Below are 27,302 nucleotides of genomic sequence, written 5' to 3'. Positions count from 1 at the left end.
GAACAGTTAACAGTTCCTGGAGACTATGTCTACAGGAGATATGTTTGGATTCGTCTCATATCAGACCATTTGATTCAGCTGGAGAGGTAGTTGGACTCACTGAGGAGCACCCAGAAAGCAGAGTGTGATGGTTCGAAGATTTAGAGTGGTGGTCACAATGCAGGTTCAGTCAGATAGATGGGTGACTGTCAGGACAGGTAAAAAGGTAGTGCGGGAGTCTCCAGTGTCTATTCTTCTCTCAAACAAATACACCCTTTTTGGGTTTTCTTGGGAAGAATAGCCTCCCAGAGGAAAATAGAAGTGGCAACCAGATCTTAGGCACCAAGAATCAATCTTCTGTTAAATGGGGTTCTGTCAAAGTTCAAAAGTGTAATTGTTACATGGAAGTCATGTGTCAGGGGCACAGACAGGAGATTCTGTTACTTGAATGTGAATTCAGGATGGTATGTTGTCAAAAATGAGGTAACTCTGAAGAATTAAATTGCATTTATTTCAATGCAAGGGATCTTACAGGAAATTATGATGTGGAGGAGCCAGTGTTGGACTGGGATGGACAAAGTCAGAAACCACACAACACCAGGTTATAGTCCAACATGTTTATTTGGAAGCACTAGCTTTCGGGGTGCTGCTCCTTTGTCAGGTGGTTGTGTAGTATAAGATCATAAGGCACAGAATTTATAGCAAAAGATTACAGTACAATCCAGTGAAGACCTTCTCTGCGCCTCCACTTCTCAACTTTAAACAACCACCAAACCTTAAAAAGATAATTGTTCACAGCAAACTGCACAGCCTTCAGGACAACATCAACCATAACACCATACAACTCTGTCTTGTCAACCACTGCAACACATGTCAGAGTGTCGACATAGATTCCATCATTACCTGTCAGGATTCAACCCACCGTGTATTCAGCAGGTACTCATGTGACTCAGCCAACTTTGTCCATCTCATACGCTGCAGGCAAAGATACCCTGAGGCATGGTACATTGGCAAGACCAAGCTGACGTTACGACACCTCACAAACAACAGACAAGGGTGTTCCCTCCCAGTCGAGGAGCACTTCAGCGGTCAGAGACCTCGGATCTTCAGGTGACCGTCTTCCAAGGCAGTCTTTGGGATAGGCAACAATGCAAAGTGGCTAAGCAGAGGCTGATAGCCAAGTTTGGTACCCATGATGATGGCCTCAACCTTGGGTTCATGTTGCACTACAGGTAACCCCACTACATTGCACACTTTCTCACACAAGCACACATACATACACACTCGGACATACTCTCACACTCACGCAGACTCTCTCTCATACATACACATACATATACCCACCACACTCACACCCAGCACAGACCCTCTCACAGGCTTATACTCCACCACACCCACTTTACCAAGCTTTCAGACGCGCATACACACTTTCTCACGTGCATATTCACACGTTCGCGTGCCTGTACACACTCATATATATTTTTATATATGGGGTGAATTTGTATTTGCAGGATTATGTTTGCAGATACATTCTATTTTGCTCAAAAAATTCAAAATCTGCAGGCAGTCAATCCATGTAATATTTTGTAAATTCCACTTTGGAAATAGAACCAGTCTGACTCAAGATTGGGATACAGACAGCCTTCGACTTCACACTTTTAATGCATTGTCTGAACTGAGATGCCATCTTTTGTTATAAAATCTTAAGTTATCTCGAGAAGGTGACTTAAAAGTAGTTCTGAGATTTACATATTAAGAACTGAAACCTGCATTCTAAAAGATGAAAGGCTTAATAATCCAGGTTTGTTCAATATATCACTGTATAACACTTTAACCGTTGGCTATAAATTCTGTGTCTTATGATCTTATCCTCCACAACCACCTGAAGGAGTAGCGCTCAGAAAGCTAGTGCTTTCAAATAAACCTGTTGTACTATAACCTGGTGTTATGTGATTTCTAACTCTTACAGGAAAGGCAGTTGAACACAGGATATGTATGGTAACATATCAAAGGACATAGCTGAGAGAGGGACAGGGCCGGCAGCTCAGTGTTTTGGGATTTATATATTATAGGAAGGATAGAAAGGGAGGCAAGAAAAGAGGGGCGAGGTGTTTTTGATAAGGGAAAACATTATTCTTGAATTATGAGGGGATATTTCTAAGGAATTGTTCACTGGGTGGAAGTCAGGAATAAGAGGAGGATGGTCACTTTGATGGAATTATGTCATAGACCTCTCAATAGTCAGTGGGAAACTGAGGACCAAATGTCTAGAGAGATTTCAGATATATATAAGAATAATAGGGTTGTAGTAGTAGGGTATTTTAGCTTTCCAGACATTAACTTGAATTGTTTTAGAGTGAGGTGCTGGTGAGGAATTAAATGCGTTCAAGAAACTTTTCTTTAGCAGTATGTACTGACTGAAGAAGGAGCAAAACTTAATTTTCTCTTGGGAAATAAGGTCAGGCACGTTACTGAAGCGTTAGTGGGGGAGTACGTTTGGACCAGTGATCATAATTTTATTAGTTTTAAAATAGTTATGGAAAAGGATAAGCCTTGTATAAAAGTTAAAGTTCTTAACTGGAGTAAAACATATTTTGATGGTATGAGACAGGAACTTTCAAAAGTTGACGTGGGTATCTGTTCGCAGGTAAAAGGATGTCTGCAAGTGAGAGGCTTTCAGAAGTAAAATAATAAAAGTTAAGAGGTATTATATCATAGACTCCCTACAGGATGGAAGCAGGACATTTGTCCCAACAAGTCCACACTGACCGTCTGAAGAGTATCCCACCCAGACTCATTCCCCTACCCTATTATTCCACATTTCACATGACAAATGCACTTAACCTACGCATCCCTGAACACGATGGGCAATTTATCACGGCAAGTTCACCTAACCTGCACATCTTCGGACTGTGGGAGGAAACTGGAGCACCCGGAGGAAACCCACACAGACACAGGGGGAATGTGCAAATTCCACACTGACAGTCGCCAGGTCCCTGGCACTGTGAGGCAGCAGTGCTAACCAGTGAGCCACCATGCTACCCATTATGTTCCTATGAGAGTGAAGGGAAGGCTGGTAGGACTGAGGAACACTGGATGAATAAAGATATTGAGGCTCAGATCAAAATTAAGGAGGTAAATGTTAGGTATAGACAACTGGGATCAAGTGAATCTCTTGAAGAGATTCACTTATAAAGGATGTAGGGGTATTCTTAAGAAAGAAATCAGGAGGGCAAAAAGGGAATATGAGGTAGCCTTTGCAGATAATGCTATGGATAATCCGAAGAAATTCTACACATACATTAAGGATAAAAAAAAATTAACGAGAGAATAGGGTCCCTTAAAGATCAATAAGATCGTCTATGTGTGGAACCACAATAGATGGAAGAGATACTAAATGAATATTTCACTTCAGTTTATACTATGGAGGAAGACAGAGAGGCTAGGGAACTCGGGGAAATAAATATTGATATCTTGAAACTGGTCCATACTACAGAAGAGGAGGTACTGGAAGTCTTAAAAAACATAAAGGAACGTAACTTCCCGGGACCCAATCAATTACATTCCAGGCTTTGTGGGAAGTTAGGGAGGAAATCGTGAGGCCCCTCGCAGAGATATTTGCTTCATCCATAGCCACGAGAGGACTGGAGGGTGTTTAATGTTGTACCTTTATTTAAGAGAGGCTGGAAAGAGAACCTATTGAGGCAACAGTGCTAGCCACTGAGCCGCCCAAGATAGTCCGTGAATAGGTAAGACGTTTCAAAAACAGTCAGCACAGTTTGTATGTGGTACAAATTGGGCTGGCTAAATCATGTTTTTGATCCAGGAACCACTTTATTTGGAAATAAACATGAACAGTGATTTTTCACCTTTAAGAAATATTATTTGATATTTCTCTTGGTCTGAACTTGACAGGAGATGCAGCAAATATTTAATAAATCCTTTAATAAACAAGCAAGGTTAATTATTCTAATCGGGGCTACACTGCCTCGGTACAGAAGAGAATAAAGTCACAGTTCATTGATCTGCCTTGAATTACTTCACCAAACTTTTATATCGCTTCCAAGCAAAACTGTGCTAGAGTAACAATATTCTGTATTCTAATTTGGGAAGAAATGATTTCCATTAATATTTGAATGCTCTCAAGGTAGTGAATGCAAGTCCTGGTGAATTTCTTAAAGGTGTGAAGATGCTTAGTAAGGAAGAACTGTTAATGGTATTTCCCGGAGATCAATATTGGCTTTTACAATCGATTACAGCAGATGAGAGAAATCTGAAGATTTCTGAATGGTTTAAAAAGACATTTATCCCTCAACAAAACAGATTACTGATCATTGTTACATTGCTGTTTGTCGCTGATTGTAGTTTGGATGATGTAATTCCTGTTTTGCAAATGTGATTGCACCTTAAAAGGTCAATGGTTGTAAACCCCATTAAAATGTCCTGAAATTATGAAAGCTGCTATTATAATTATAAATATTTACCTTCTTTCAGAAAACCTTTGATAAATTGGTCGAGTCTATCATTTTGTGGCTTTGTGCCAAACATTATTTGATAATGTTCCTCTGAAGTGTATTGAGTGTTTCTCTGCAGAACCAATCAGTACCCTTTTCTCATCCAGTATAAACTGCTGTTCTCTTTGAAATTTAGTATTTTTGCCGCTGTCCTGAAAAGTGCAAGATGAAAACTTTCCACAATATGTCTTTTTTTTCAGCAACAGAATTAATAACTTTAAAAGTAGTTATTAGTTTCACAACTGAATTGATTATTCTGCTAAATTCCAAGATCAATTGTGCAGACAACTATCATTTTTCTTTTGACATCTCCTCCAAATATGCAGAAAACTTAGTTTTATTCTTGCCACAGAAACTCTCAAAGAATAATCAAACATCAGTCATTATTAGAAGGCAGAGTATGATGCCAGTGAAGTAGAACACATTGTGTAGGACACCAAATGTTGAAATTGACATTTAAGCAATTGCGCACAATCTAAAATTTAATGATTAATGTTTGCCCCTTTGTTTCATTGTAGTTTCAATGACATTGCTCAAGGAGCCAGAGAAATCATAGTATTTGGTTTAAATAGGATTACAGATGGGGAGAAAGCTGGAGGAAGAAGATGAAACAATCAGGAGAGACCTGATAGAGCAGGAGAGAAGAGAGGAAAAGATAGCACACATGGGACAAGAAAGGAACAGTAGGTGGTGAAAACAGATGGAGAAAGAAGCAAGAGAGAGACATCAAAAGTGAGAGGATAAAAGAACAAGCTGTGATGCAGAGAAGAGAAGCTTGAAGAAGGAGGAAAGAAGAGACTGGGTGAAGGCATGTGAAAGGGAAGGAGGCAGGATCAGATCGTGGGAAGAGAGAGAGGTTAGAAGGATATAAGGGTTTAAAAGTTGGAGATAATTCCAGAAATGTGGGTAGAAGGGAGGAGATGAAGACATTCATGAAAATAGAGGAGTTAGGCAAAGAAAACATGGAGTGAGGCAAATGCCAGGACAAATTTCAGCTGTGATCAATGGAGCTGAAGGGATTCATATGTTCAAGGATCATATTAATGGTCTAAATGTACTCAGCTGTGGGATAGGTGGCTGTGACAGGTCCAAACATTTGACACACTGGTGTGAAAACACTCATCAGTGGTCTGAAACAGTGTAATTTAAACACTCAAGTCTCACCAATAATAAGTCAAGTCAGTGCAGAGATTCCACATCAAGAGCAGAGGCAGACAGAGGATGAGGGATTAGAAGATCATGGTCACTGAGAAGATGAGGAATGGGCAAGCAAAGTGCAGCTATCAACCAATGTGTGAGTGAAGGACAGGGGCAGGACAGAGTCATCACAGCAGCTGATGGAGGGAATGGCAATTTGGGCACAAGCTGGTTGTGGCTGGCCTCAGAAAAGGTGTTCAAAGACCTGGAGAACTGTTGACTCATCAACTGCCTAATGGGACAGGAGACAGCAGGTCACAGTGGTAAGTGAGTAGACCATCACCTGCTTTCAGTTGGCATGTTTTGAGAAAAAAATTGCCGCATATTAAACAGTACATATTTTTGTTATGTAGTTTATTTTAAAAACTTGAGAAGTTGTGGATAGAATATGCCTTTCTTCATGGGGTTTCTTCTGATGATTGCAATCCAGATAGAACATGTGATAAGGGCTTAGCCACCACAGGGAGGAACAAAGGGGACTCAGAGTTGTGTCTTTTGTTTAACAACAACATGCACATTCAATGGTCATAGTTAGTGTGGCATTGCTTGTTTCATTAAGGTCACTGCAGCCCTGAAGTTCCTTTCCTCTGGCTGTTTTCAAGATGTACCAAAAACTATCAGCAATACAATGTTCTCTTAAATATGCCATGTCTGCCTATCATGTTCATCATTTTTTCTGTGGACAAGTGGAATTAGGAAGATTGGTCGGTCAGGTTCACAGATTGCAGCTTTCTCCAAAATCAGTGCTCTGGTATGTGATTTGCATCAGTTGCAGCTTAGTTAGAAGCCATGAGAGTTGATTAGCTGAGTTGGCTGGATGACTATTTGCTTTGCAGAATAACATCACAGTGTGGGTTCAACTCTCGCACTGACTGAGATTAGCATGAAGGTCTCACCTTCTCAATGTAACCCCTTGCCTGTTGCATGGTGACCCTCGGACTAACTCACCTTCAGTCATCGCTTACTAATGAGAGATCAGCCTTATGATCCAGTCGGACCATGGTAACTTTACCTTCACCTTTTAGTTGGTAGTACAAGTAGACAATCCTTTATCCTAAACCTTCGGTACCAGCTGTCTTTCGGATTTTGGAATTTTTCGGACAAAGGATTAAATGACATTTTCATCGTTAAATATTTAAAAAATTACCGAACGCCAGACCCACTCGTGATTACTACGAACGTTGAGACAGAATCGATGCCTGCCAGAGTTGAACCATGTCACATCCGAATGATATGGGTCAAGTGTGTATTGAGTTGGGTTAACTGTTTGCACGCCAAACAATTTTGTTATGGAGAAAAAAAACTTCTCAAAAAACTTCGAATTTTGGAATTTCGAATAAAGGATTGTCTACCTGTCCTCACTGAGTTAGATAGCTCTGGCTTCAAAATCTCATCCTAGGAGTTCAGCACAGAAATCACAGCTGACAACCCAGTGCAGTCATGCAAATTGAAGATGACTAAAAAGACTCTGTCTGCCCTCTTAAATGGATGTGAAAGATCACATGGCACTATTTCAAGGAACAGCAGTGGAGTTATCCCTAATGTTTTGGCTAACATTTATTCAAAGAACCACCAAAGGCATACAGTGCAAAAGGAGGTCATTCAGCTGATCATGTTTGTGTAAGCCCTCCAAATGACTTAGTGCCATTCTCCTGCCTTTTTCCCCTTACACATTCTTTCTATTTAAATTATCATCCAATACCCTCTTTTTTGAACTTGTCTCCAATGCCCCTCCAAGCAGTGCATTCTGGACCCAAACCACTCGTAATGTTGTGAAAATAAAATTCTCTCACATCACATTTGCTTCGTTTGCAAATCACTTTAAATCTGTGCCTTCTTGTTCTTGATCTTTTACAAGCAAGAACAGTTTATCCCTATCAGCTGTATTCAATCACCCTCATGATTTTGAGGACTTCTCTCAGAACTCTTCTTCTCTGCAGTCCCAGTGTCTCTAAACTATTCTAATAACTGAAGTTTCTCACCCATGGAACAATTCTTGTAAATCTCTTCAATACTTTCACATATTTCCTATAATGTGGCATCCAGAAACATGCATTATACTTTAGCTTAGGTGCCACAAATGTCTCGTACAAGATCTGCAGATTAAAAATATTCTTCAAACATTACAAAAGCAGATTCCCTGATCATTATCACACTGACTATTATTGAAGTTTGCTGTGCACAAAATGGTTCCGTCTTTCCTACGTTACAACAGTGATTGTGCGTCAAAAATACTTAATTGGCTGTGAAGTGCTTTGGAGCATTTTGGGATATTGAAGGTGGTATGCATGCAGCTGTTTCCCTCTCTCTGTCTCTCTTTCTGCAGATGCTTCACCTAACTCCACTGATGTATAAATGGTGCTTGATCAGCAGTCACACATCATGTAGGTCGGAGCCTGCTTTGCCCTCAATTTCCATTATACTTTTGTCTTATGTGCCAGCGTGAAATAAGGGAGGCAAAGTGGAGGGGTCCATCACTTGCCTGCAGCTGGAGATCTTCAGCAGCAGCTCATCAGCTGAATATCCCCTGCTGCCCTGCATTCATTGTCAAATCTAACAGCACTCTAATGCTTCCATTCTCAGGTACACTTTTACGTGTCCAAGTAACAGCATCGATAACTATGTCAACTAACACTGCAGAACATTAGCTAGCGGGGAACTCTTTGTGAACAAGATTGCTTACTTGCTTACAGGAATGTGTGCATTCTAATTACCACCCTTGGATGTGCCCAAACTATCCACTTTAATTGCTTTCTTACCTACACTTATGCTCCGACAAGGTTCCATCTCAATAAAAGGGGAAAAGTTGCTATATTTCAGTCATAGGCTCATAAAGGGACTATGGCTAAGGCATTTGCAAAGCTCAGGCTTAAGAAAGCCAGTCTGATCCAACTTGTTATCTGATGCCAGGGATTTCATGGGTTCTGATGTGCTGTTTGTTGCTCCGAAGTGAAGCAAAGATGTTGCATCCTTAACATTGCTTCTTGCCAACAGACTGTGGAACAGTACTCCAAATGCTGCAAAAGGCAGTTGACTGCAGGATATCCATTAAGCGACTGAAGCCTACTCGATTGCCCGGACTAATGTTGGAGGGAGTCATGCAGGCTGAATAGCCCCAGGATAAGTTTCTTGAAAGATGACATTAGCCCACAGATTTATGCCAGAGGAGCTGCAAAAATCTCTGAGGGAACCACATACCCCATTGCTGATGGAAATGTGGCCATTACAGCAGGAGAATCCCATACATGTTGGCAGCACACATGCTCAGAAGCTCCCTGACACTCAATCCAACGCAGTCAGGAATTAACGATGTATCAAAAGCATCTTTCTTTAAAAGAGATACATCTAAATTATATCGTGTTGTTCTCTTTAGCTAGATCACACATTTTAAATCTGGTGAGCTATTTCCCAAGTTATCCTTTCTACTTGCAGCTGCTCTCTTATGTGCATGAATCACTCAGTGCTGATGATCCTAATCTTCACATTATATTATCTGGGTCGTCATTTTAAGTGCTGGACCAGGCACAAGCACAACAGCAATGTGATGGATAGTTTCAGGAGACCATACCCTATCAGACTCAGGGCTCCAATCTATTTAGGGAGATATGGAAAAGGAAACATAACCACAGACTTTCACGTAATGGCAACAGAAAGCAATAGCTGAATGTCAGTCTGAAATCACAAGATTTTCCTCAAGTATAAGTGCATGACTGAGGATGAGCTAAGCAGAAAGAGAAAAGGAAGATGTCCAAACACCCTCCCACATACAGCTTCTAGCAAGCACTCCTCTCTAATATATCAACGCCTCCAAGCAACTCAAGAAACTCAATGCAATCCAGAACAACTTCAAGATTAATTAATTAATGAGATGACTGGTTGATATAAAGGGGGATCAGGCAGTACGTGAAAAGAGCTGAAATACTGTGTAGTTAATAAACCCTATCCCCCCCAAAAAAACTGCTTTGGTTTCTGTGTCATAGTGCTTTGGATTCATTTTGACAGGTTGCATATGTAGAAGTCACTGTCAAAGGATTTTTGGTTAGTTTTAATAGAAATTATAGATGGTACACACTGCTGCCACTATGTGCTAGTAGTGGATGAGGAACAAGTCTAAAAGATTTAAATGCAGTGAGCTATTCCATGTTAGCCTTTCCATCTGCAATTATTCAATCTTGTTTGATGAATCACCCCAGTGCTGCCCAATCACATGCTTTTAAACTGGCTAAGTTAACAATCTTTAATATCTTGAAAGACAACAGAAAGACACAGGAACATCACCACCTGCAAATTCCCCTCCAGGTGATACACTAACCTGATTTGGAAATTTGTTGCTGGGTCAAAATCCTGGAACTCTGACCTAACAGTACTGTGGGTGTTACTGCAACCCATCATTTGTAACACTTCAAAAAGGTGGCTCACCATGACCTTCTCAAGATCAATTAGGGATGAGCAAAAAGCGGTAGGTTAGCTAGCATCCTAGGAAATAATTTTTTCAAAAATGTTGGCAGAATCCCATAATCATGGACTTTTTTTCAAATCTACTTGGTGCATTGTATAAAAACAAAGCAGCATGAAAATGTCAGTTCAAATTAAATTACAAACAATGTTTCTTTCAATGATCTATTCACAATTATCAGGATATTTAAGGTCATTTATTTTCTCTCAGATCTGGTGACACTTAATTCAAATAGGAAATTTAACACTGCAAATATTTTCAATGGCACTGACATTGTTCACATTACAAGGAAGATAAATGGCCCACTCACTTTTCCAGCATTCGTAAAGTTAATTATGGCTTAACAGTTCTTTTTGTGTCCTCAGAGAATGACACCACAGAATTATTGAGGTCACCTCTCCAAGCTTTTAAGTATAAAGTAAAAACATGGAAAATACTTATTCAGTAGAATAGCATTTATTTACAATAAACTTGACTTGTTTTGAAGCAGACACATTATTATTCCAAATTTGATGTCTTATTGCTGAAGTTACACATGAACTTCTATGTTGCCTGTGTTAGACTTACAGTGAAGGGTCTTGGACCAGGTCTTTAAGGTTTATCCCACTTCTATCTTCTGCAAGGTTCCTGAAGCAGCTATCACTCACTGTAAAAAGACAAACAAATTAAAAAAATCATACTGATATTTCAAAATACCACCTTTGGATCAAGACTCCTGCCCTTTCTCTTTTCTGCCAACATGTTACGCATCACTTGATTTCTCCTGGACTATAGTCTCATCACAACCAAGTGTCTTTCAGTACCTCACTAAACCATTCATCTTCATATGTGAGCTGAGCTAGTAAGTTCTAACAGGGTATTCAGCCTCAAGAAGCCTTGCAGTCAAGACCATATACATATTAGTATGCACTTTCAGCTTTAGGCAGGGGAACCCAGAGACAATTATAGTCCTACTACCTATCCTATTTCAGTATCAGCAATCCACTAATTTAACCAATTAAGTGACATGGGAAATCATGCAAAATAAATGCTGGTTGATTGCAAAACAATCACATCTCATCTGAAAAATAATACTTCTATGAAAAGAACTCTCTTTAAAAGATATGAGGAAGATTAAAACCGTTCTAATGCTTTTTGAGTTTTTTCTCCTCAAGATCCATTTCAAGGACACTTATTCATAAAGGATGTGTTTTGAATTTGCAAGCCAAGAAGAGGTCTGCCGAATATTCCAGATCATGATGGTTAAGTATAATGTTTGGAGTGTGCTGAAGTAAAACTAAGTTGGGGTAGTTAACAGTCACGGAGATAATCATAAATTCACAGTAATTTAACAACTACGACTACTTCACCAAAGAATGTTAATTGTGATTCTCTACTGTCAAAATCTAAATTAATTCCTCAATGATCATGAAACTCAACATTTATTTTGGTATTGATAAAAGTTATAAAATAATAATTTTACATATGGAGTATTAGTAAGGCATACATTGATAACTATCAAATAAATTGTATTTTATAAAATTGGGAGAGCAGATGGAGAGAAAAGTAATTAATGGGAGTGTAAAAAACGTTATTGAGCTGAAAATTACATAGCAATGATTTGAGATGATGAATGGAACTTCATTTATATTTGTTCTTCTTGCATCACAATTAAGTCTTGTGAAGGGAGGATACAGCTCATTTGCAAGTAACACTTTGGCCTTTATGAAGCAAGACTTCATGTTTTGCAAACACTCACAGTACTAAGCAATTTAATTTTTAAATTGTATTTACACATCCACACTATTGCTCTCTTCTTTTCCTTCTTTTTTTGCAGACTTCAGTGGGGAAAGAGAGGAAGGAATCCCAACTTGTTATAACAAACACATCATTAACATTCTTTCAGAGCTTACAAGTCCCAGTGCACGATTTTACCCAAGAATTGCTGGTCCAGAGGTAGGGACACTATCATCGTGCCAGAAGACTTCCCGGACTATAAGCATTAATAAAGTATTTGTTGCTCTTCTGTTTTGCTCAAACCAACAATAGCTATCAGGCAAGAGTTCTATAAGGTTACAAGAAATGTGATCTTCCCCCACTGAAATGTTATCCAATACATAATGTGTGTTAGCTTACCTTTATGTTAGATTAGATTCCCTACAGTATAGAAACAGGCCATTTGGCCCAACAAGTCTACAGCAACCCTCTGAACAGTAACCCACCAAGACCTATTCCCCTACCCTATATTTACCCCTGACTAATGCACTCAACACTATGGGCAATTTAGCCTAGCCAATTTACCTAACATGCACATCTCTGGATTGTGAGAGGAAACCAGAGCACCTGGAGGAAACTCACACAGACACGGAAAGAATGTGCAAACTCCACACAGACAGTTACCTGAGTCTGGAATCGAACCCGGGTCCCTGGCACTGTGAGGCAGCAGTGCTAATCACTGAGCCACCGTTGTACCTCCAACCTAAAATGAGGAAGATCATATGCAAAGTTCAGTTTCCTTCTTCACAATAATTCAACTGCGTTTGCTGATTCACCATCTTCTTCTTGCCCACAATTGTAAAGTCTCTCACCAAAGTTGATCATCCAGCTGCAAATCCTCTTGCTTGAATTTCCACTTGAACTCTTCATGCCCTTTCCAATCTCATCGCATGGAAAAGACTCATCCTCCTGATCTTCAATCCTGTTTAACCACTCAAATTCCTTTCTTACTGCCCATGCAAGCCGACTTTGCAAATGGTTCCATTTCCCTTTCAAGACGATTCTCAACCATTTCAGTTGCACCCTCTGACACTGCAAATTACCAATCTATCCCCAATCTCACTTGCTTCTCCTAAATGTGAGAGCTTGTTTTGAGCTCCAGAGCCCATGTCAATTCTTCTGCATCTCTGCTTGGATCTCTACTAAAACATAATATTGCTTCCATTCTAAGTTGTTATGTGAAATGAGTGAGGAAGTTTGAAATGCTATACTGCAAAGACATCTAGATTCAGTGTTACACCTTTGGATAGAAAAAATGGCAATGCTACTCTGCAATTTAGAAAAGAAGAGGAGGGAATGAAAATAGGCAAATACAATTCAGCAGTTTAATTTGTGCACAACTGGAATATATCAGAAGGAAAGATTGAACAGCTGGATATATATCAACTGATCAAAAGCATCAGCACTGATAGATAAATAATAGTTCTTCATTGAATTTCTTTTGAGAAAGTCACAAAAATGATGGATAAGTTAATCTCTATAACTATTCCCTTCATGAACTTCCAGAAACGATTAAAATTCTGTATCTAAGATTGTCAAGAGTGAAAACACATGGAAGTAGAGGTACAACATGGGTTGCAAACTGAGCAGGAGATAGGAAACAATAAGTAGAGGTAGACAAAACAGCACTTGGCTAGTAGGGTATGAAGAATAGTGTTTACCAGAGATCCGTACTGGAAACGTGGCTCTTCACCATACTCTTGACTTGGATAAAGAAATAAAGGAGTTCGTTACTTAATGTTCTACAATACAAGGCACAGTAGATGTAAGGAGTGAGCTGTAAAAGGAAATAGAATGTTGGCAAAACAGATGGAATTCAACTTTGGGACAGATAGAGTTAACCACTTAGGAACTGAGAAAGTCAAACCCAAATATTTTCTCAATGCTGTGAAGAGACTATGATATTAAGATGTCATGTTTCCAAATCATTGAAAGTTAGTGGACAGGGAGGGGAGGTAAGTAAAAAGGTGACTGGATACATGGTCTCTATCTCAAACAAGTTGTAATATAATAAAATGAGCAAGGAATGCTTTAGCTCTACAGAGCCTAGGTGAGAGCCCAGCTGGAGGACTAAGTTTAGTTTTCAGTTCTGATCTCAAGACAGATGTAAATTGTTCTTTGAGGGGGCATAGAGGAGAATAATACCAAGGTATAAAAAGTTAAATTTTGAGAATATGATCTTCCCTTGAGTAGAAAACTGAAGCATATTAAGATGTTAAAATGATCAAAAGATTCAGTTGGATATCCTGAGCTATGTGGAAATAATATTACACTTGGAGCAAGGCTATTCAGGTATGAAAACTGAAACCACTTTTCACATCAAGCCAGATGCAATCTCAAGTTTGTCTGGCAAAAGACTTTGATGCTTGCTAAATCAAAATTTACAACGGGATTGCTTAGTAAAGATATCAAAGAAAGTGTAGCAAACACAAGCAAATGGAGTTGAGGTAAAAGTCAATAACCTCACTGAATTGCAGTACATGCTCAAGAGGATGGATAGTCCAGTGTTGCTCCTGTGGCCCTGTTTTCTCCCGAGTGCATCACCAAAATAGTTCGAATCAAAGTTATGAATCATATACTGTGACTACAAATGCGCCTTTGTGATTTAAGGTGCGTGATATTATGCATATATTTTGAAAAATTTGGAATAGTGGCATGTGGTTTTAGTTTCTATCTGTGGAGTGGCTTAATGATTAATTTGTGAGCATTTCTAGCCATGAGTGATTTCATTTAAAGCACTGTATGAGAGGGATTTTTTGGAGAGCAATGGGGTTTTACTTTCTCTGGACCTTATACTCATTGGGTAAATTTTACAAGCATAGACTAAACAGTGTTGCATAGTGTTGGGATCCATTATTAAGGTTAGGTAGTGTAAGAAACTTTATTGTTAGGTAGTGCTCACGTAAGGTAGTATTAGCAAGTCTGGAACTTGTTAGCTTCACTAGACAACAGTAAGCCATTATGTTACACTAAGAAAAGACTGAAAAGCTGATGGCATAGCCTGAAGAGGCCCCAGGGAGGGTGAGAGATAACAGGACATTGGAGCTGTGTCTAGATGCACGTAGCTCAAACTGAGGTAATAGAACGTTATCGGGTGAGAACCAATGACATACAAAAATTCTGCATTTTACCAAATAAGGATGTAACTCTGGAATGTGAGAGAACAAAAGGATAGACAAATTAAAAAATAGTCAGAACGCCTTCTCCAGTGAGCTAGACACCTCACTGTACTGTGTACGATTCTCTCTCATTAAACCTGTTTATACTTTTAATCAGACCCGGTGTCTCTCTCCTCCAAACGAACACGGGGACAGAGGATCTGTCCCAACAATAGGCTTCAATTAGAAGGCTTTGGAATTTGTTTCTGGCTGAGGAGAAACACCAATGGCTTTGATTTTAGTTTGGAGAGGTCTTGGCTCAAGTTAGATGTGAAGACAGTTGCTGCTGAAGAAGGGAGAGAGTTTAGAAACATTAGGAAACAAGTTATCTTAGTGTATGGAGATATTTTGAAAGCTCCACACCAGTAGTTAAAACTCTAAAGGGGTTAGGTAAAGATGAGAAAATCTAAGCTTAGTTGAAGACTTAAGGAAGAAGCTATTGCATTCTCAAGACTAGGAATTGAAGCCATAGTTAAGTCAAACTTGCCGATGTGACAGAGAACAAAATTACCTCTGGTGTGAGTAGTGCAAAGGAGTTCTTTTGGGATTAAGGGGATTGCATTTTACTATATGTTTCATAATATTAAACTTGTGCAATGTAGCTTGGGTCATTGTATTTTATTTCAGTTCTTTTGCATAAGAAACTTCTGCTTAATTGTGAACAGCTATTCTGCAGCATTATCTACTTGTGTTTCAGTGAAAGACCATCTTGTTCACCAATAAAATCTATCAAGCCAGATTTCAATCTGAAATCTGCTTTGTTCCAGTAATAACACAGCTGGGATCATAATACATTATGGGTACTTGTTCTCTCTGTAGCCTTTGCTGCTGTTCCTAACTATGCCTCTTTTGATACCAACTTCTACCTCAATAATATTATCCATCTCCATTTCTACCTCAGTCTATTTGCTGATGAAGCATTTATCCATGACACCTATCACACGACTATTCTAATACATTCCAGCATGGCCTCCTCTCCAATATTTCTCGAGTTGAAAAATTCCCTCTCAGAAATGGGGACCATGAAAGTATAATCGGTTGTCATAAAACACATCTGGACCACTGAAGTCTTTAGGGAAAGAAATCTGCCTTCTTTACCTGGTTTGGCTTACAGGTGACTCTAGACCCACAGCAATGTAGTTGATTCTTAACTCTCATGAAAGATAAAATTTAAAATCTCACTTGATTATCACACCTTTTCCTTCCTGATTTGCATTGTGGCATTATGGAGTCAAGTTTTCATCCTTGTATTTATAATTCTTTCACATCATGAGGCTCTGCAATTTTCACCAGGTAGATATTAGCCCCCAGCCTCCAAATAAATTCTGGACTCTCCTGCGTCTTTCTTCTCTAATCAGTCACAAGGATCCTAGAATTCCTTCCACAAAATCTTTCATACGTCCAATAAACTCCCTCTTAGAACAGAAGTAAACTTTTTTGACCAAGGTTTGGTGATCTTATGCAGTACCTCACTGACTTGGGTCCATTTTCTTCGTATGACTGTTAAATTCCTTTGGCATGTTCTTCTATGATAGTGGCATTTGTTGTTGATGTGCCATTTATACCTTGTCTTACCATGTTTCGCATAATAATCATGTAAAATTGGATTAGTTACTCTGCTGCAATAAAAGTGTTGAACCAAATTTTGAGTCTCCAGCTATACTATTATTATGTATGTTTGGGGATTAAAATGTGTGCTTCAAACCTCATTTCACAGCTGTTGCCACATATTTAACAAGATAGTGTACAAGCTGTCTTGACCTGCATATTTTTCAACACTTTCATGCATTTAACACTCACATATACACAAATAATATGATAAAAGTCAAAACAGCAAACACAACAAAAACTTCAGACATGAAAGGGACACTTGAAAGCAAAACAATTCCCTTTACCCCATATTTTTAAATTAAAGATGGATGCCTGTAGTGTGCTTCAGGCCACCATTTAATATATTCAAGCTTCTCCAAAAGACTAATATTGGATTCAGTGCAATATCCCCAACAAAATTAATTTCATGGTTGCATTTCAGCCACAAGGTTTTCTGTAGTTAGGTAGACAGCTGGCCAGAAGCCTCTGGAGGATGTTCTGCATTCAGATTGTATTTGACTTTTTTTTATAACACTAAGCATTTCTCATCTAGGTCAGTAATATCCCAGTGGGACCATTCTACATTTAACTATTCAACTTTGATTTTGCATTTGTATGAGTTTTATCCTATTATACAATTCTTAGCTTCTGATTTGTTTTCCCCTGTGAAACACCCCATAACTATCATCTTCACTTTATCTTACTCAGCTTCATTGTATCACTGAGGGCAAAATGCCTCTCAAAGGCAAATCTTCCAAATTTGTCTGCACTCATTAAACAGAGGCTGCTTTGTTGAGCCAGGCACAGCCATAAGATGGAAGATGGTCAAAGACTCATGAACTCTTTGTTTAGCAAGGAGGCTGGAGCCAGGTGAGGACTGGGATGCTCATCTACTTCACGGATGCTTGCAATTGTGACATGAGGGCTCTAGACAGCAATTATTTCACCTGAGAGTCATTATTTGATAACGGGGAAATGGTGACTCCTCCTGTGGACTGGCATATACCATCACAAGAAACAGAGACTTCAGTGGTTAGGCAATGATTGCCATGCCAAAAACAACAACCCACAACACTTGGTAACTCATACTTATGGCAGAATTTGCCTCTCAAACCATCAGCCAAATGAAAACCCCATTTGAGGCAGATTGTTCGTTATGTGTCCATCACCTTTCTCAGGTGAAAAGCTACCAAAGATGTGGACAGGAAACACACTTAAATTGAGAAGTCAATCTTCTCCTTTCAATTAAATAATCATCACAGTATTGCTGCACTCAAATAATATCACTGAAACTATCTATTTCACTTTTAACACTATCTCTTTCTCATCAACATGAAGTTGCCTCTGATGCACATCTACATAAAGGTGGCAGTGAGATTCAGTAATCTGAAGATGAAGTAATGCAGCAAAGTGGTGATATCAGCTCCAGGAGGTAGAACAGCATCTTCTGTGTTTCTCATACAATGTACTGTGACTGGAATTCTAAATCTCATTAAAAAATATGCAGAATGGTCCTCTTGGTAAACCCCTACAGTGTTCCAGTTGGATGGTACAGTTGCATTGACAGAAACACTGCTGCTTCCTTCTGTTTTCTTTCATGGATAAATCCCAAAGTACTATGGGAGAAAACAAATTCAGCACAAAAACGGTGTTACTGACAAAGTACTATGTTTTGCAATTGCTTTTTAAGAGGACTGACAACATTAGATCCTGAGACATATGCGTTGGTCATTTGGTCCTTTGCATTGACTCTGCTATTGATCACAGCTGATTTTTATATTTCAACTCCACTTTCCCACACAAGGCCCAAATCCTTTAATACCAAAACTCTAATGATTCTTATTTTGAGAATCCTCAACAATTAAGCATCCACAGCTCTAAGATAGAGAATTCTGGAAGTTCACAACCCTTTGAGCGAAGAAATTTCTGCTCAGCTTAATCTTAAATTGGCAACATTAAAATCCAAGACAGTGACCCTGTATTCTAGATTTCCCAGCCAGAGTAAACAAATTCTCAGCATATAAATGGTCAAGTCCCTTAATAATTTCATATATTTCAAGTAGATCACCTTGTATTCTTCTAAATTCCAGAGAATATTAGCCTATTCTGCTTAATCTGCCTTCATAGGGCAACCTCCCCCACTTAGGATCGAGATTAATGAACTTTCATTGCACTCTCTCTAGGATCGAATTATCCTAGGATGGATATATATGTGAAAGAGATGAATTTACAGAGCTATGGAGATAGGCTGGAGAAGTGGCATAGCTGGGTAGCTCTTCTGGGAGCTGGTACCCAGAAGAGGTATCTGGGTATGTATGAGGTATCAAATGGCCTCTTTCTATACTGTAAAATTCTTTGATCTTATCCTTCCATAGACAAGGTATCAAAAACAGCACACTACTCCAGGTGTGGCCTCACTAATTCCCAGTACAACTAGTAAGAATTCTTCAATATCAAGATACGAATTCCATTATAACAAAAGCAACATCCCATTTGCCTTCTTAATTGCTTGCTGTATCAGTATAGTAATATCTGATTCCTTTATCAAAATACACAAGTGCCCCTGAATGAAACTCTTTTCCACCGTCTCAAAATTCAAAAAGAATAATCTACCTTTTATATTTCTGACTAAAATAATGTGTAATTGTTTGCTCACTGTCTTTATTTCACTGTAGCCTCCTTGTGCCACTTCAGCACTTACTATCTCACTTAATTTTGTTATCTTTGGCAAACTTGGATATACTGTACTCCGTTTGCTTATCTCGGTCATTAATCTAAATTGTATAATCAAAATGTTATAGAGACATCGTACAAAGATTTGGCTCTGATTCTCTGACCCCTTGAGACTGCTCCACCAATTATTAGGGTCATGGCTGAGCCAACATTCATCACATCCACTTTCCTGTCCTTTCTTAATAAACTTTGATTCTCCTACTGATCAAGGATCTATCTCAGCCTTAAATATACACAAAGACTATGCCCCCATATGTCTCTCTGCGAAAAGGAATTTCAAAGTCTCAAGTCTCAAACAGTAGGAAAATTACAAGACAATATAAAGTGGCAGAAGTATAAATGTTTGGATGGTGCGAATAAGTTGAGGTGAAGTGAAGGTTGGTGATATTAGAGAAGTGAATGTTGGAAGTCTCTGTGATGGAGGGGTTATGTGGGCTGAAGCTCAGATGTCAATAGTCTAGTTAACTTTCAGATGGTGGGCATATGGTTGATGACAGGAGCTGAATGCCTCTCATCTTTCCACAGGAAACCACACATAATCCAAACTGGCTGACAAAGAACAGCAAAGATGAGGATCAAGAGAGATAATAGAAAAGTGGAAACAACTTTTGTTACAGCATGTGGATATCGATCCGATACTTACAGGTGATGTTACCGAAAGGAAATGTATAAATTCCTTCGCTGAATGCATTGTCTTATGAGGAAAGGTTGGACATGGTATCCCTGTATCCTCTGGAGTTTAGAATATTCAGAGGTGTCTTAATTTAAACAAATAGGATCCTGAGGGGACTTGATCAGTTGGGTGTGAAAAGGGTGTTTTCTCTTTTGGGAGAAACTAGAACAAAAGTTATGCCCAAAAGTAAATAAAAGTCATACATATACGATAGAGTTAAGGACTTTTTCCTTCTCTAAGAAAAGGTTAAGAGCCTTTGGAATTCCCTTCCTCAAAATAGAGTGGATGCAGAATCTTTTTTTTTAAGGAAGAAGCAGATAGATTATCAATTACCAAAGGGATGAAAGAATTGGGGTTAAAATCAGTATCATGTCACTGTATGGTGGAGCAGACTTGAAAGGTTGAATAGACTTCTCTTGTTCCTTGTTTGTAAGCCCTTCTGTCCTCCTTTAAGTTACTTCTTAATCTAGTTCTTTGGTTAAGCTTTTAGTTATCTTTTTAGTTATCAATCCTACACTATCCCATCATTCAGTGTTCAAATTTTGTCTGCTGATGCTTTTGCAAAATATTTTGAGGCATTTATTAAAGACATAAATGCAAGTTGCTGATGTAGATGAGAAAAGCAAAGGTCAAATGTGCTGCCAGAGGAGGTAATGGAAGCTGGTACAATTACAACATTTAAAAGGCACCTGGATGGGTAAACGAATAGGAAGGGTTTAGAGGGATATGGGCCAAATGCTGGCATATAGGACTAGATTTAGATAGAATATCTCGTCAACATGAACGTGTTTGGATGTAGGGTCTATTTCCATGCTGTGTCTCTCTATAACTAAGTATGAAGTGGCTAATCTAGACGACATGTTGCATGATTTGGGAAGTGTGAGATTGTACAGGATACCACAAATTTGATTGGTATTCACATCTGCGGACATGGGAAAGGAGGCTGTTGTCAAGCCTTTGGATTTTTGTCCAGTTAATAAATAAATGAGGGAGCACACATTCAGACATAGCTTAAGCAACCTGGTGAAGGAAAAACCTCTAAAAGGAGAATGGTTTCTTTTTCAGTACACAATGTCCTTTAGTCTCAACAGGAGCTTTGACATTGGAAGTATGTGAGTGCCGTAGACTGATTGCTTTCACTGATATCATGTCATGATACCATAGTGCTAGATAATACAGTAAAGAAAGACATTTGATCTTAGGACTTGTGGTATTTACTTACAGGTGGGATTGCCGAACCTGAATCGATAAAATATCTTATGCAAATCCAAAATTTCAAACACAAAACTAAAATTCAATATACAGCTATTCTATGATGATACAGTTGTAAGCACTATATGTTGCACAATACAACAAAGAAAAGAGCAACATGAGAAGGCCAATCAGCCCTTTGATCCTGCTATGCCTTTAGTATGATAATGGATGATCATCTTATTCAGTACTGTTCTGAGGATCGATCTCTGGACCCAAAACATTAACTCTGATTTCTCTCCACAGACCTGCTGAACTTCTCCAGTATTTCTGTTTTTGTTTCTGATTTCCAGCACCTGCAGTTTTTTAGCTTTAATCTTATTCAGTATTCTGTTCCCACTTTTGCCTCATACTCTTCGATCCCTTTAACCCCAAAAGCTTTTCTAACTCCTTCTTGAAAACATTCAATGTTTTAGCATCAATCTTCTGTGGTAGTGAATTCCACAGGCACACAAGACTCTAGGTGAAGCAAAGGTCTCCCCAGCTCAGTCATAAATAGCTTACCCTGTATCCTTGATTGTGAGCCCTGTGATGTGTAGGATGAAGGAACTGCATGCATATATTCCCAAGCCTCTGCATATAAGAGTTTAAGCAGCTGATATTTTCAACTACTCTGAATACCCAATTAATTAGGTCTCTAAACAGATTTATCCAATTGAGTTCGAAATTAATTTTACTCCAAATGGATTTCAGATTAACTATTTAATTTATCAAAGCAAATCAGATGGATTGAAAATTTGAATGCACTTTAGGGTTTGTGTTTTTTTTAAGTGCAGACTATTCAATGGGATTAAGAGGCAGACAAAGTGCACAAGATCTGTATACTTTTCACAAAGGCTTTTAACTTGGAAACAAAAATGATGTGCACCAATCAAATTTATTCAACTTTTAAATTTCTTGTCATTACAATAATAGCAAATTTTGGGGAATGTTAAGAAAAGAAACAGCATTGTGACTTTACAGATTATTCTTTCAGTCACTGAACCTACATGCATGTTAAAAGAAGTTGCAGTGTGCTAAAAACTGCATTTGAGTTTAATGGATTTGAGATAGCCTTTTCTAAACAAATATGAAGTTTGTTTAAAACATACAAGTTGAAATATTAAACAGTAAATGAAATCAATGTGTTTACAGCAAAGTTCTGATGGTTATCAATTGAAAGTCTTTAGCAAGACTTTTTCTTCTTGCAGACAGAAAGAGACTATCAAATATTAAAAATAAAACAGTTTCTTTTTAAAACCAAAATGAAGTAAGTGAAAACATCAACAAGCTGAAATGTGGCAATGAATTATAATATGTCTCCTGATAACTGAAAGGGTTGTGCATGAACTCAGTGTGTGGTGGTGTAGGGTTTTTCAGATAAATAGATAAAATTTAATCACAACTGAGCAAAGGCACCAATGGAAGTGAAAATAAATAAAAAACAGAAGTTGAAGCATGTCAAATGCAAGCACATTAGAAAATTTATGTGACCAGGGAAGTAATACAAATGACAAGTGTTACAATAAATGAGAATGATGGAACATTATGCTGCCAGAAAAACTACTGGAACATTGTAAAAGGATCAGAAGGAGAAAAGAATTTTCACATTTATCGTAAGTGTATCTCCTTAAAGTTAACAATGATTTAATGAACCTAAAACATGAAGACAGAATAATGATGCCTAAGCTTTGGAAATAATGTATTTATAATTAGGGCATAACATATTTTAAGAGTAACAGGCTATCATAAAAATAGACAAAACCCTTACATTTATGTAAGACTTGATCACATCACTCAGATATGCGTTCAAGTGCTTCACAACTAATTAATGAATATTAAGTTTGAAGAACTTTGACATTACAGGGTGCAAAGTAGCCCTTTACTTATTTACTTTGCTTACAATCTGTTCGCCCTCTATCACTAAACCTCTACAGTTAGAATCAAAGTATTTATGTATTCACTTCAGTGATAATTATTTTGTTCTATGAAATGCTGTAGCTTTCAAAAAAAAAGGCCAATTAGCTTTATTTTTGTTCTTAAACATGCATCTACCAATAAATAGAGATACAGCATACAGCATGAAAACAGACCCTTCGGTCCAACCAGTCCATGAAACCATGTTCCCAAGATGAACTAGACCCACCTGCCTGTGGATTTTCAAATAGAATTTTTCATGTCTCCTGTGTTGCAATTATGTGATTTATAAGACTGTTATGATAAAATGAAAGGGGTACTGTGACCTATATTGCCTGATAGCAAGCTTGGGCAGTTTGATTGTCAGAGTCAGAGAGGATCTAAATTATTTTACTTGGTCGAAGGTATTGGCGCTTACACTTGGAGATAAAAGGCAGCTGTCTGTGTGCTGAAGTGGGAAGAGTGATAGGCTTCAAAGTCCTACGAAAATATTCTAAATAATGGGTTCTAAACAATTGTACTTTAAACTGTCCATTTGTTTCCAAGCTAAGAAAGAGTTGAGTCTCAAGAATAGTTAATTAAAATGTAACACAAAAGTAGATGGTGTTAATAAAAGGAAATAGTAAGTGCACTACAAAAATTGAGAAAGGAGGACAACCGAAAAATAATGGGAAAGAAATTGTTAAATGTTATGAGGCAGACAATAAAAAAGGTGTGTGGAGGATGATGGCCAAAATTATAGACAAGAAATTTGAACAGATAATTTGTTCATATTCTCACATAAAAATATTGCATTATCCATTTGTGTAATGGATAAGTGAAAAAAACAAAATTGCAAATGGGCTGCTTGCATATCTCAAGGGGAAACTGCATGAAAGACATTGAAGGGAAGGATAAGTTGCATAATTTAATTTAATCTAGGATTCTGAGGAAAATTGCTGAAGCAATGCTGGAATAAGTACCATTCAAAAATTCAGCAAAAATATAACTATATATTCAGAAGATGGCATGAATGGTGTATATTTTAAATAAAAACAAACCTTGCTCCAGCACATTTCTGAACTTAACCTCTTTGATAGGGAATTTTGCATAAAGCATCATTAAGGATTCCACTGACGACCATATGGAATTTTTCATAGTTCATACAGCGCTGAAAATATTCAGAAAACAAAGGCTATTTGACAAACTTCATCCAATATTTAGATATAGGAATGGCAGATAAATGAAGATCTGGTAGGACTTATCAGTTTGTATTTCTGAAAGCTTTTGATAAAGTGCTAGCAAAGATTCAGTGTGTTAAAATTAAGTTAAAATATCTACATTCAAGCAGGGACTGATTTGAAGTAGGATTCTTTCAATTGGGTCATGTCACTTTTGGGATTGGTCCATAGTTCGATGTTTTATTCTTCCCACCCATTTATTATGAGTATTAATGAATTGGATCTTGTGTTACATTCACAGGAAGATAGTGAAATTGGACAGGATCTGATTCAGTTACTTAGAACCATTAAAGGCATCAGTAGTATTCGTTTTGATCAATTGGGGCCAGGTAAAGAAGTACACACAACTAAACTGAGGGAAGTGGGAAGGAGGTTAGATACACTGATTTTTTTTTGATTCTGGAGTTTGCGATGAAGATTGCAACATTGCAATCCTTTGAGATGGTATTAGATACATTATTGCAAAATTGTGTGTCTTCATAGACGGAAGGCAAGGTTTTTCTGGTATTAACCAATGCATTTTAGATCTCCCGGAACTTCCTTGAATCGGCTAGGGACTGCTGTAAAGAAACAGCTCTTATAAACTGTCCTTGGAAAATTCCCACAGGCCATCTGCACTAGTAAACTGAAAGTCTGCAGAGTTCCACTTGGGTAAATTTTTCCCCAAGGATTCAGGAAGGGAATATTTGAACACATCCCATTATGCCTACTGAGGAAGTTGAGTAGGCATATCCAAATGAATCCAACAAGAACTGGACCAAACATATGTGGTACTCATAATCTTCTTCATCCTAAGTATATGCATGTTTTTACTACAACTGCTAAGTACTTCATCAGTAATATTTTCAGCAACATAACACAAACCACTGCAGATAAGAAAAGCTGCAGCATATTAACATGCCAAACTTCCCCTAAAGTAAATGCATTACAATTACATCAAACTTGACAATATGGCTATGTATTCGGCCTTAAGGAGCTGACAGGTAGGGGGTTCCATACCTCAGCCAAGCAGGGTGAGATCAATAGTTGTGATGTTGAGAAGATATGCTCTTCTTCATTAGGGTAAATAAAGTAGACAAAATCAAACACAAAATATTGCTGAGAAAAGGAGTGAACAAAGACAGAAATGGGAACTATTTCAATGTAAATCTATGATTCGCTCCAGTAATAATATCTAACAATATTCAATATCTAGGATCATACCAAGAGGACTTTGAAGTATCAAAGGGATTTTCTGTTATCTAGTGATCTCTGAGGCATGAAGTTTCCCTTTCTTGATATGTGTAAGATCAAGACAAAAACTAGGCATACAGTAACAGTAATATCACCGCAGGGAGTTGGCAGCCTGCGAAATTTCGCAGGAAATTTACACTGAAGTATTCTCAAACAGCAAATCAGAAAGTAAAATGCAGTAAAATCTTCTACTCAATTAAAATTTCCACAGAGTAAATACAAATCATCAGTGATACACATGGGATTAAAGTAGCTGAAATATCATAACTTTTTTTTAAATTTGAAAAAACATTATTGCTATAATAATGGCAAAAAAGCATCCCAGTGATAGAACATTAGATTTCCATGAGTAACTATTGAGTTATTAAAATTAAATTGCATTTATATAGTAACTGTTATGGCCACAGAAAAACCCAAATGCTTTATAACCAATGAGGTACTTTGGAAGTACAGTCAGTGTTGATACAGAGCAGGAAATTTACATGTAGCAAGCTCCCACAAAAAAGAAATGCTGTATCAATTATTGAAAAAATATTGACTAGGACACCTGGAACAACTTTCTCATCAGTGGTGAGGTTCTGGAACCCACGAGTTCAAAGGATAATACAGGCAAAAACCATAATCACATTAAAACATGTCAATGGGTTTAGGAATCAAAATTTGGAAAGTGGGATAAGTGTGACAAGGCATTCATCGACTGGTATGGACATAATGGGCCAGACAACTACCTTCTGTGCATGAAATCTTACTGTGTTTTCTATGTATCTATAACTCTCATTAAAAATAGTTCCATCGGCTCTTCTATGTCTACATTAGAGGACAGGTATTCACTTAGTAGGCTCTCGTCAAAAAGATAGCAGCTTAAACCTTCCAACTTCCCTCACTGGATTGTCAACCAAGATGTCCAAGAACACTCACCATGTTTGAAACCATCTAGGACAAAAGAGCCCTCTTGATTGGTGTCCCATCAATATACACTCACAGCAGTGTGTACCATCTACAAATTGATCTGCATAATTTCCTAATGTTTGTTCAAAAGTACCTGTCAAACCCACAACCTCTACCACTGAGAAATACAAGGGCAGCAGATACTTTGGAATATCATCTCCAGCAAGATCCTCTCTGAGCAACATATCACTCTGACTTGGAACATTATTACTGTCTTCACTGTCATTGTATCAAATTGCTAGAACTCTCTAAAAGAATAATGGGTGTACTTACGCCCACAAAGAATCCAGCAATTTAAGAACACAGCGCATGACTGTTTTCATTTTGGTACAACAGGCAAGGGTAGGGTTTATGCAATTCATAGTAGACCCTTGGGTGGTGTTGTAGAGAAGAGGGAACTAGGTTCAGGTACAAAATTCTTTCAAGTTTATTGTCATCTGTTCCCCCTCAGTTGAAGCAAAATGCTCAGAGACACAGAGTAGTCTTATCTCCTTCATCTTTATTCCAGGTCCTGGACAGAGAGAGAATGATTACCCAGGTGCTCAGATAAATGAGTTCTTGGTCTTCTCTGGAATAGCAGTTCCTTAATGAATGATATAATCATTTTACAGGGAGAGGCATCCAGATAAGGCAATACGCATATTGATTGGGTGACCATTACAATCAGTAAGCATCAACAGTAAAGATTAAACCATGTAC

General features: G+C 38.1%; 1 protein-coding gene across 5 annotated transcripts in view; it reads right to left on the bottom strand.

Moving 5' to 3' along the window:
- Positions 1-27,302, bottom strand: part of gphnb (gephyrin b) — a 536,356-nt gene that overhangs the window by 310,724 nt on the left and 198,330 nt on the right. For all 5 annotated transcript variants that reach the window (XM_060828874.1, XM_060828876.1, XM_060828875.1 and 2 more), the window contains exon 2: positions 10,714-10,792. In XM_060828874.1, coding sequence (XP_060684857.1) covers positions 10,714-10,792 — 79 coding nt within the window. The remainder of the gene's footprint in view (positions 1-10,713; positions 10,793-27,302) is intronic.

Source organism: Hemiscyllium ocellatum, chromosome 8 (genome assembly GCF_020745735.1).
Source record: "Hemiscyllium ocellatum isolate sHemOce1 chromosome 8, sHemOce1.pat.X.cur, whole genome shotgun sequence".
NCBI classification, from domain to species: Eukaryota; Metazoa; Chordata; class Chondrichthyes; order Orectolobiformes; family Hemiscylliidae; genus Hemiscyllium; species Hemiscyllium ocellatum.
The sequence above is the reverse complement of the archived record's forward strand: the minus strand, read 5'-3'. Positions and strand labels throughout refer to the sequence as shown.